General features: G+C 36.6%; 1 protein-coding gene across 1 annotated transcript; it reads right to left on the bottom strand.

Moving 5' to 3' along the window:
• Positions 1-293: 293 nt before the first annotated feature.
• On the bottom strand, positions 294-10467 carry LOC128615541 (nuclear body protein SP140-like protein). The gene is made up of 14 exons (XM_053637721.1): positions 10387-10467; positions 9969-10002; positions 9522-9582; positions 9211-9386; positions 8310-8484; positions 7989-8162; positions 7045-7260; positions 5243-5382; positions 4916-4978; positions 3656-3783; positions 2972-3077; positions 2810-2884; positions 2045-2188; positions 294-1729 (listed from the first exon to the last, which is right to left on the bottom strand). Exons 4-14 carry the CDS (start codon positions 9373-9375, stop codon positions 1649-1651), a joined length of 1467 nt encoding a protein of 488 aa, XP_053493696.1. The 5' UTR covers positions 9376-9386; positions 9522-9582; positions 9969-10002; positions 10387-10467; the 3' UTR covers positions 294-1648.
• Between the last annotated feature and the right edge of the window lie 792 nt (positions 10468-11259).

Genomic DNA, 11259 nt, shown 5'->3' with positions numbered 1-11259 from the left:
GCTCTTTTTGGCGAGGCATGGCTCACATAAGCGTGTGCTTCTTGTGCAGAGCAAACTCCAAAAGTTTGAGGGGTTTGTATCAGTCAAAGTAGCTGTAGTCCACACCTCCAGACTCATTTTCTTAACGAGACTCCAGGTGTGTTAAAACCTGAATCCAATTAGCTTTTTTGAGGTCATTAACTCAAGGGTTCCCATACTTTTTCCACAAGCACTATGAGTTTTTTTTAGTTGTTCTCAATAAAGACATGAGAGATCAGAATTTTTTTGTGTTATTATTTTAGACACATAATATTTGTTAATATCCTTGACTTAGATGAAGCTCAGATCAACTTTTATGACAAATTTATGCAGAAAACCATGAAATTCCAAAAGGTTCACATACTTTTTCTTGCCACTGTATTTGATGACAGCTTTTGAGAGTCTCACAAAATGCTGATGTGGCCTTGTCAAACTTATTTATTTTGTTGTAAATTTGTATTTTGATGTGTTTTTCCCACATCGATGTATTAATTCTGTTCAGTCGTTCAAGTAAAATAATATGATTGAGGTGGGGGAGGGGCTCCTGAGTTAACTGTCGCTTGGGGTCCCCAAATGTTCAGATATGGTCCTAGGTAAACAACTTCCTTTTAAAAAGCCCAGTAAAGAGTACCTTGTTAACAGCACTGCTTTCTGTGGATGATATGAAGCATGTTAAAAGATCTAAGAAGATGAATTTGACCAACAGTGAAGTAGTGATAATGGTGCACAAAAGAGAATAAAGCAAAGACGTTTTATTTGGCACTTTTTCTAGAGCTTGCATATTAATATCATTGCTCTTTAATACAAAAGGTTTAGTGTTTGAGTTTAAGGAGCAAAGTGAAATATAAATATAAATAAATCATTGAATGTACAAATAAACCTGAAACTCCACGTGAAACACCACATGTGCAGGGTGTTTGGTTTTATCTATTAAAATTTACTTTGTAAAGTAGACATCTCAACACATCCTTGATGTTTTTATTTATTACTTTTCGTTGTGTCTGCGACTTTCACATTGGCAAATCAATGCAGTTCACTGGATCATTAAAGACAAATATATATATATATATTATTTTAATTGAATTAAGCTCAGTTTAACCAAGAATGCAAGCCAACAAGATATGAATTGGTCTGGTTTTGATTGTCTTTAAAAGTAAAAAAAATATATATCACAGAGTGTATTGTTATAGAGTAAAAAGCACACTTATAAATCATTTCACACACACTCAAAAATTAAATGCAATATAAGGAAGTGAAACTATAAATGCTGAAATGAAACAATAAGAAATCTAACATATTAAGATGAAATGAAATTATTATAAAACCATTAATTCATGAAATAATAAATGCATACAACATTATAAAGCTGTATATATATATATATATATATAATCAGATATACTTTTTTTAGTATCCAGGTTGCACAAATTAGACAAATCCTAACAGACCTGTAACCTAACACAATAATAAACAAGAAGGATTATAGAAGATAAGTTAAATTAAATAATCAGATGCTAACAATGTTATATGCAAATAATAACAACAATAATAATAATAATAATAACATCAGTATTTGTCTTTTGATTATAAATCTTCCAATGAAATGCAGGTTTGTGAAAGAGGAAAAATGCTACTGGATTTTAAAGATGGTGTCAAACTCCTCCTGAAAGATCTTTTTCATTATGGCTCCCATCTTGCCGAACTTATTATCCTACACACACACACACACACACACACACACACACACACACACACTTTTTTTAATTGCCAGTGATTTCAGTGATGGAATTGCATAAAGCTAATGTACGTGACATGACAATAACATTTTTTAAAAAACTTAGTTGCTTCATTAAAGATCAGTTAGTAAGGTGTCTGAACATACTAATCGCACATGCCACAATTATTATTTTTGATTTTTTTTTTAAATTTGTATTTAAATTATTAGTTTTAATTACTAGAATGTAATATTTAAAATCTTTCCACATAACTGTATGAAAAGAGTAAATCTATTTCATCTGTGTCTCACCTTGTTAAAAGTTTGGCAGTTGTTGAAGATGAGATTAATGTCACTCACAAACTCTTTCACTGTTTTATACTTGTTTTTCTGCAGTTTGGTCTTCACCTTGTTCAACCACATGGGATTAGAAATCACACTGCTGTATCTCTCCTCCTGCACAAGGACACATTTGAACAAAGGGCAGGTGTAGTATCGTTGCAATCATGCCGAGTTGTATAGTGAAGGATGGATGAAATGCTGAGACCAGACCAGGAGCTACTGTAGTCACTTGTCAATATAAATTATAATGTATACCATAATGTATGGTTCACAAAGTAAGTACTTCTGGGAGTCTGGGAAACATTTTTGTTGTAGAAATAAGTAATATATTAAACTCTATAATTATTATTATTATTATTATTATTATTATTATTATTATTATTATTATTATTATATTAGTATATATTCAGTTGGTTATAGCCATTCTGTATTGGGAGTTTGTAGCAGTCTCAGACATAAGGGTAAGACTACGTGGGCATTTGGGTTGCACTATAATAATGGTACTGTTCTAGACGGTTTGATATGTAAAAAGATAATCAGTGATAAAGATGCATTTCTTTTCGATAGACATTGTGCAGTGAGTGTAAACAGTCAGACTGTGAGCAAAGATCATGATGTACTGAAAATCATCATATTGGGTTACACATACTGTACATTGAATTGATTACACCAGTAGTTCTCTGGGGTAGGGGGATGGGGGGGTTGAAATGTGAAGCATTAAAAAGAAACTCTTACTTTTTGTGAGGGATCGGTAGTAAACACACACTTTGTGTCCTGCTTATATAAATGCAACAGCAAATATTGACAGCGCTGATGAAGGAAAAGAGACAATTAATCAGGACGACAGCACTGTATATGTGTGTGTATGTACAAGTGTGTAAATTTGTGTCTGTGTACCATGATGTTTCCGGAAATAGGACTGTTCAAAGCATCGTTCCTGCTCTTCGGAATCCACAGACTCTGGTTAGTCTTTAACACACAGAAAGTACACATCCAATTGCTCCTGTACACACACACACACACATACACACACATACACAAATGCCTAATTAGCACTAGGAATGTGACAGCACATTGGTATAATGGGATACCAAGATAAGGATTTCATAAATACTTAACATTACGCTATAGACTAGTTAAAATAATGATTACATTACATTGTTATTAACTGGAAAGTAATGGTACATTAATTAAATTGTACTACAATATGTTTAAACAGGATCACTGTTTGCTTTTAGTTATCTTTTGAGCATGTTTGTCTCAGAGGCACCAACAATCTCCGCTACTTGCTTCCAAAGTACTTTCTGTACTGTATACATATAATGAGTGGCTGTATATCACAGGATAAGATTTAAAAATAATAATAAATTACATTGCATGAAAGAATGCTGGACACAAATGTGAATATTGGTGGACTGCAGTTGAATTGGACTGACAGGGCACCAGCTCCTCACTGTTCACCAGCAGAGTGACAGGTCTTCACTGTCACCCTGTAAATGTATGACTACATTTTTGCCAAATTCTTGAGTAGAAATGAAAATGTTTGCCCCCCTATCACTGTGTATTTTCTATTATGCTCACCCAAGTGCAGTGTCCTGTAGTGTTGGTAAGTGGCATTGATGGTGGAAAGCTCGTGGACATCCGGTACAGAACACCACATTTTCTCCAGCATTACAAATGAAGCACAGATCATCTTTATCCTGGTGCCGCTGGTTCAGAAAACGAAAACCGGTAGTTATTAAAAGGTAATAAAAGGTATTTTATGTCTATATGTGTTATTGACAGTTGTATGCCAAAGTTTGGGCACCCCTAGCCGAATTACTTACTTTGTTCATTTTTTTAAATGCGAAAAACACAACTCCTGCAGCAAACTTTTTTTTTTTTTTATCTGCAAATATTAATTCACAGTTACTTTATATTTGTTGAACTTAAGTATAGAAAAATTAAATGGTCATTGTGGAATGTGCAATAGTTTGGACACCCTGCTAAGTCGATAATTACCTGTGCATTTCCTGTACCATTGACTGTCAATCATCCCCGAAGCATAATAGATTCACCCCCATTCTTAACAGCTAGAAAGATGTTGTTTTTTTCAAATGTAACTAATTTTTTGCCGCAAACATACCTTTGGTGAGTATGCCTCTGTCTTATCTAGATGCTGTTTTGCATATTTCTGTGGTGCATATTTCTTCTTTCTAATGATGCCCCATGCTTTGCTACAGTCTGAGACTTTGTTTATTTAATCAAATTTTCAATCATCATTTTCCTTCATACAAATTTTGTTCAAAACATTCGAAGAATCTAACCGAATCAAATTGCAAAGCCAGTATTGTGAATTGAATCAAATTGTGACTGGAGTGTACACCCTTATTATTTAATCTAGTGTGTTTTATGTGTCGATTTATACTGAAACAAGGCAATAATTAGATTAAAAACAATTTTCCAATAATGTCTGGGCTTATTACTCAGTTGTTTATCTAAACGCATATTAATTAACTACTCTGAATTATTCAGTAACAGAAATTAAAACTAAGAATTTAGGGCTTAATCAAATTAGTTGCTACTCAGAGTATTTTTAGATTTGTAGCATAGCATCATAAAAATGAATCAAGAACTCTTGTGGTAGGTAAATAAAATGACATTGAGTTTAATATTCTCTGATCATTTAAATATTGAAGAAACAAAACAAGGCACTGTGGTGTGTTATTTATTTATTTTTTATTATTTTTTTTTGGTCTTAGTTTGAGAAGCTTCACCCCTGTGTCTGATATTTACATTAAAGAAGCCTGGCTTGTGAGTTATTTCCTGACATTAGAATGTTGTAGTGTGTTTTAAACTCACTGGGTCCTTAGGACAGCACAGTTGACAGCGACACCCCAGTGGATGCTTATCCAGGATTTTCATCTGCAAAAAAATTTTTTTTTTAATAAAAAAAAAACATATGCAAGAACATATGAAGTACTTTCCTACCAAAAATAAGTTTCTCTGTACCTAATCTGTCTAAATACTGAATACTGACTTATTTAACACCGGAAAAGAAAGAGGAGCTGAACATTCAGGCTGAATACAGCATACAGTGACTTTTACAATGCCTACAAATGGCTAATGGTAGGAGCTATAATTTACACATACTGTTTCTGTTAGCAAATTATCAAACTCTCGCGTTACCTTCAACAGGTACACAAGGGTTTTGCCATGACACAGTATATCTTTCTTCCAGTGGCCGTCTGTCAGAGTTAACCCCTGCTTTACAAACTCCTCAGGGGTGCACCAGCACTCATCTGTACGAATGCTCTTACAATGTAACCCTGCAGCACACAAAAACTTGCAATTAGACACTGTGATCTTTCCCTTATCTATATGCGGTCATGTTGTTTGTTGTACTGTTATATCATCCATGTACACTATTATTTGAGATGGCTGTGGTTCAGGTGGTAGAGCGGGTTGTCCACTAATTGTAGGGTTGGTGGTTCGATTCCTGACCCACATGACGCCACGTGCTGAAGTGTCCTTGGGCAAGACACTGAACCCCAACTTGCTGCCAATGGCAAGCTAGCACCTTGCATGGCAGCTCTGCTACCATTGGTGTGTGTGTGAGAATGGGTGAATGTAAAGCGCTTTGTAGAACCGCTAAGGTTAAAGAAGTGCTATACAAGTGCAGAGAATTTACCATTTGTTCATACTGCCTTACTGACCACACACTACAGTCATATTGTACACTTGTAGCAGTTATATTCTGCATTGTCATATTAGCAACATTAGCCTTACCCCGGATTCACAACTTATGCATAACATAAGTGTAGTGTCAAATGTTACATCAAGCATAAAGTGTTTCCCTCTGTCCATTCACAAAGGGCATGGTTCAGCTGTATTACATTACTTAGTTATGAGTAGGTGAATAGACTTTTTTGACTATTTTTTATTTAGTTTTTAAAGCCAGAGTAAGTTTTTAAATGATAAATAATCAAAGTAATAAATGTAGTTCAAAAGCAACCAGAAACCCAGATTAATAACTATGGCCTCAACTCTCTGGTTTACTAATGAATTTCTCTCATTGTTACTCATTACTTTGCTAGTCCTTTATAAATGTCCTTCAGTTTGCGACTCATATCGATATAAAGAATTATATAAAAGGATATAGGGTGAAAGAAGGGAATGCTTGAATACAGAAGAATCTTCAACAATCCATGGAGCTAAGGCCCCTTTCACACTTGGCATGCGTCTGAAGTGAACCGACCATAAGTGGTCAGCGGAAAGTAAAGGTGAGAAACGAGGTCCAATGCATCTCAAAGACGCATTGTAATCCGATCATTCTGCCACATTCGGAAGTGGGCTAGGAGACCTTTGACCACATAAGATTTCTAGGGTGAACTTGAAAACATCTCATTGTGTCCTGGACAGCAATGAAAAACACCTAATTAACTGTGCAATTGCCCACATCTGGAAAATTCATAATCATTGGGAGACTGGAAATTGTGCTGAAAGTTAGTTCTATATCTCTAGGTTGGATATGGATAAAGCTGATGCTATAACAGCAGACACAAAAGCAGCTGCTTTTGTAACTTCTTTCTGTATCTCATCTTTCATTAAAGATGATTGAAACAGTTGAAATTACAACAGGCCATACATGTACATGAGATGGGTTTCGTGGGATGTTTCTGCTTGAAAAAAAAAGTTGTGGAGAACTGGTGTAATAAAGGTGTGTAACACCCTTTCTCCTGCAGAAATTATATATGAAATTCAATCACAAATGAATGATATGGAATCTGCTCCAGATTGTGGGTGTCTGTGAGCTCATGTATGCCTAAGAGGCAAGTTTGCGCTGCCCTGTGAGTGTGTTATGCAGTAGTTCAAAACAAGGTTGATAAAGCACGTGTTAGCCCTCATATTAGCCCTATTTCTTAGCAGATGGCCAAATTCGAATGAAAGACTAGGAAAAAATTAACAAGTCTTTATGTCTGGTTACCTACCGGCAAATCTGCTTTTATCTAAAACCCCAATGACTGAACCACAGCTGACTGGTAAAACAGCAGCCTCAAACAGAGCCACTGGCTCGCTGTCCTCTTCTTCCTCCTCTTCTTCTTGTTCCCTGTCCTCTTCTTCCTCCTCTTCTTCTTGTTCCCTGTCCTGTTCTTCGCTGAACTCTTCGAAGTCATCACTGGAATCCCCCATCTCGGAAATAGGGTCTAAAAGAGAGTAATAGAGCAACACATGCAAACACATGATGGGTATTTACAAGTGCAATCCCATATTTTGAACCAAGAAATGATTAAAAGGAACGTTCTTAGACACCAAGAGCAGTTACAAAAGAAATTTGACGACCATTTGTTTGCATTTATTATTATTATTTATATACATTTTTGGGGGTGCAAATATTTTTTAAGAATATAATGCAGAGTTTCCAGTTTCTGCTGCTCCCCTTTATTTCAAACTTCTCAATGCCACTCAGGACGAACCAGCGCTCCTGGGACAAATACACTCATCCACTACATTAACTAAACTTAATTTAAAGACCAATTTAAATGAACCCTAAAGTCAAATTCCTTGCAACACTAACCAGCTTTTTTTTTTTTATAAGAATGAGAGTATGTTTTGGTTTTGCAAGTCCACTCTGTGTCTTTGACCCTTTAAACTCTGTACATCTCTGGCTATATTTACAAAGATTCTTAATGTTAAAAAACACAAAAAGCAGGTGAAAATTAGTCCAGAGGAACCCAAAGTTCCTAAGAACAAATGACTGCCCTATGTTAGATCTTGCTTTTCTTTAAAATTGGTATATCAAGACATAATAGTGATGCACTAAAATTAATTAGACGAATGTGTTTCAGATCAAATAAAGAATACATATGTGTGTATATAAAAAAATACTGAAACCCACACAGTATTTGTCTCTTTCATGTTGCTATAGACTTACATAACATGGGCTTCTTCTGGCTGGAGCTGGACACAGAAGGAGCTGCACCCTCCTCCTCTGTCTCATCAGCACTGTTCTTTCTCTTTGTTCCAACTTTCTTTTGCTCTGCCTTCTTTTCCTCATTTCCTGTCAGCTTTTCTGCCCTGGGCAGCTGTTCATTAATCCTGTGAGTTCCTTAAATGAGAGACACCATGTTCGTCAAGATAATATTCAGAATAAAGAAAGCAAACTTTAAAATGTCCTACAGTCATGCCAATTTATCTCAGTTAACAATTAATGAAAATAAATAAATAAATAACTACATTTTTCAGAAAGACTGACCGTCCAGAAAGCTGGTTTGGAGTGAGCGCAGAAAAGGATATTTCTGCAGGATGTGCTCCTGAAACACACAACTCCAAAACAGCTTCATACAGTCCTCTCGCTCCTTCTCCAGCCATTCCAAAATCTTATACACACCATTCTGCTTTCTCTCCTTACTTTTCATCTTTATGACTTTCTGCTCAAAGAAAGAAAACGTGAGTTTATTAAAACAAGCAATCGTTTAGATTTGTGCATCGCATCCTGTCCATACAGGATGTCATATTTTTGCTAACCTATCAAATTCTCTTAAACTGAATCGCAGAAATCCTGTAAAAATAGGAATTCTGTGTAATTGTTGGTTTTCGTGTTACAAGCTAGTTTTCCACTAACTTGGCTGCATTGTTGTCATCAATGAGTCCATTCCATGAATGTGCAGCTGATTGGCAATGAGTCTTTTTATTATATTCACACTAGGCTGTGATAGGTCTTCCACTGTCAGGTTAAACTTTCCCAACAGTGCAAAACTTTACCTCAAACCACTGACATTGAAGTGGTTTTTTTTTTTTTTTATAATCAGTAGCCTAAATAAACAAAATAAAAAAATATATAAAATGTAAGAATAATGCATATAATGAGTGGAGGTTGGGGGAGGGCTAGTGCGCTGAAGTTATTTGCATATTCTATTTCCCTCACAAATGCAAGTACAACGCTTTCACTTTAAAGCTCTTTTAGTACCTAGCCTACATCTTCCTGATTATGTTATCCATTAGTAAATACTACTCAAACATCTGGACAGTAAAAATAAATTTACAGCCTGTGATTTAACACTTCAAGTCAATCCATTCACTTATTTCAGGAATAAGGTAAACAGCTCCTCAAGTTCAGGAATGTTATAAAATAGACATTGTTCTTGCTCTCTTGCCTGGTAGAGAGCCTCAGGTACCAGACCGTGGTCTCGGAGCTGGTTGAGGAAAAGGAGCGGTTCGTCTATGCCATATGAGATCTCTGTCTTCTTGCAGCGAAAAAAACGAATCAGCTCCTCCTGCGGTACAAGATCTAACAGAATATCCGCTCGGCTCCTGTTCATCTCTCTACTCTCTATAATAAAACCACGTTTTAGGGACAAGTTGTTAAATGTATAGTAACATACAATAATGCACCAGCTATTAAAAAAAACACATAACAAAAAATGTTTGCTGCATAATACAATTTCTGCAAAATTTCAAACTGTACCGTTGTGATAGCAAACAGGACTGAGTGGTGTTGACTGAAGATTTGCTGTGGACGATAAAACCTGAACGTGAGACACTGAAAGTTAAGACCGGGTTAATGTGAGAGAGCAAGGGGGTAATTTGGGTTATGGCAGTGACACTTTGGTTCTGTACAGAAAGTCAGAAAAATAAAGGCTACAATATGAAGACGTGGATTCAAAATACGATGAAATGTTCTTACCATAAAATATCATTTCATTATGTCATTTTGAATCTCTAATATTTTAATCTTTAATCTTTTAAGTAACAGCAGTGGCTTGCTGGAATCAAATAGAAAAGAGAACATGGCACTGATAGGATCTAATTAAATTGTGGCTTTGGGAAGTAGATTAGACTAGACTAGATAAGAATAGAATAAAGTAGAATAGTAAAGCTTGAGCAGAATAAATTGAAATGCAATATAAAATACCTTTGTGATCCCGAGTAGGACTAAGTGGTGTTCACTGAGGATTCGTTGAGAGATACTGAAAGTTAACCACTGTGAGCAAGGGCGTACTTTGTTTATGACAGCCACGCCTTCTTTTTGTATAGAAAGCCAGACAATAAAAGGCTCCAGATAAAATATTCCACGCTTCAGCAGATAAGCAACAAATGATACAGATACATAAGCTGGTTTAGGCTAATTACCACAAGCAAATATCAGGCAAACATTGTTCACACTAGTAAATTAAACACGTGCATTCAGCAGGTGAATGTAACAGCATGCCCCCACGAAATTTTACCTGGCAGAAAGCCTACTCGCTGGTCTGTCCACTGGACCAATCTGGTGCCCCTTTTTACTGATGTCAGTCAGCAGGCTGGTGATATCCAGAAAATTAAGTACAAACCTTTGATAATAGCCAGAAAACCCCCGGAACTGCCTTGTCCCCTTTTTGGTCTTGGGTATTGGGCAGGCTGTAATTGCAATGGCTCAAGGTGAAGCCCACATCCCTCAGATGTTACAAATGCATATGCATTGTGTATCACGAGTTCCCCTTTATGCAGCGCGCTGTGGAGCATGTGAGCGCGCGTGCACGAGCAGGTGCGCGAGCACCTGCTTTTCCCTTGTGGACAATCGTGACATTTCTACATGTGCATTTGTTTATGTTTCTGTTATGTCTCCTCCCCGTTCTGTCATTGGCTATTGTTTCATGTGTGTCTGAATCGCCCTCAGCCGTCAGCCATTACGAGGCTGATTATGTTTGTACATATACCGCGCACCTCCCAGCACGGCGCGGAATATTGAATGAGTTAGTCACTTAGTTTAGAGTCCTCACGATAGATAACCATAGTCTTAGTTTATGTAATGGTTCATGTTTCATGTTTCATGTTTCATGGTTCATGGTTCATGTTTCATGGTTCATGTTTCATGGTTCATGGTTCATGTTTCATGGGTCATGTTTCATGGGTCATGTTTCATGGGTCATGTTTGGGTTCATGTTTGGGTTCATGTTCAGGTTCGTTAGTTTTGTTCACGCTGGTTTCTCCGCTCCCAGTCCCGTGCTATTGTTCATGTTTCTTGTTTTGTTTCTCGACCCTGTATTTCCGTGACCGCGACCTTGATTCCTGCCTCGCCCCTTTATGCCTGTTTGCCGATCGCCTGAACTTTGCATGTTACTGGATTACGTTTGTGGATCACGTTTTGGATTTGTCTGCCTGTCTCTCTCTTAAATAAAACTGTTTGTACTGCGATTGCATCCGTCCTATCTCCGCTCCGTCAC

The sequence above is a fragment of the Ictalurus furcatus genome, chromosome 12 (genome assembly GCF_023375685.1).
Source record: "Ictalurus furcatus strain D&B chromosome 12, Billie_1.0, whole genome shotgun sequence".
Taxonomy (NCBI): Eukaryota; Metazoa; Chordata; class Actinopteri; order Siluriformes; family Ictaluridae; genus Ictalurus; species Ictalurus furcatus.
The sequence above is the reverse complement of the archived record's forward strand: the minus strand, read 5'-3'. Positions and strand labels throughout refer to the sequence as shown.

Excerpts from the sequence above, each read along its gene's own strand:
- LOC128615541 (XM_053637721.1), bottom strand. The coding sequence starts at position 9,375 with ATGAACAGGAGCCGAGCGGATATTCTGTTAGATCTTGTACCGCAGGAG. Across the intron at positions 8,485-9,210 it reads TACCTGAGGCTCTCTACCAG|AAAGTCATAAAGATGAAAAG; the intron begins GCAAGAGAGCAA and ends TTCTTTGAGCAG. Across the intron at positions 3,078-3,655 it reads CTACAGGACACTGCACTTGG|GAGCAATTGGATGTGTACTT; the intron begins GTGAGCATAATA and ends GTGTGTGTACAG.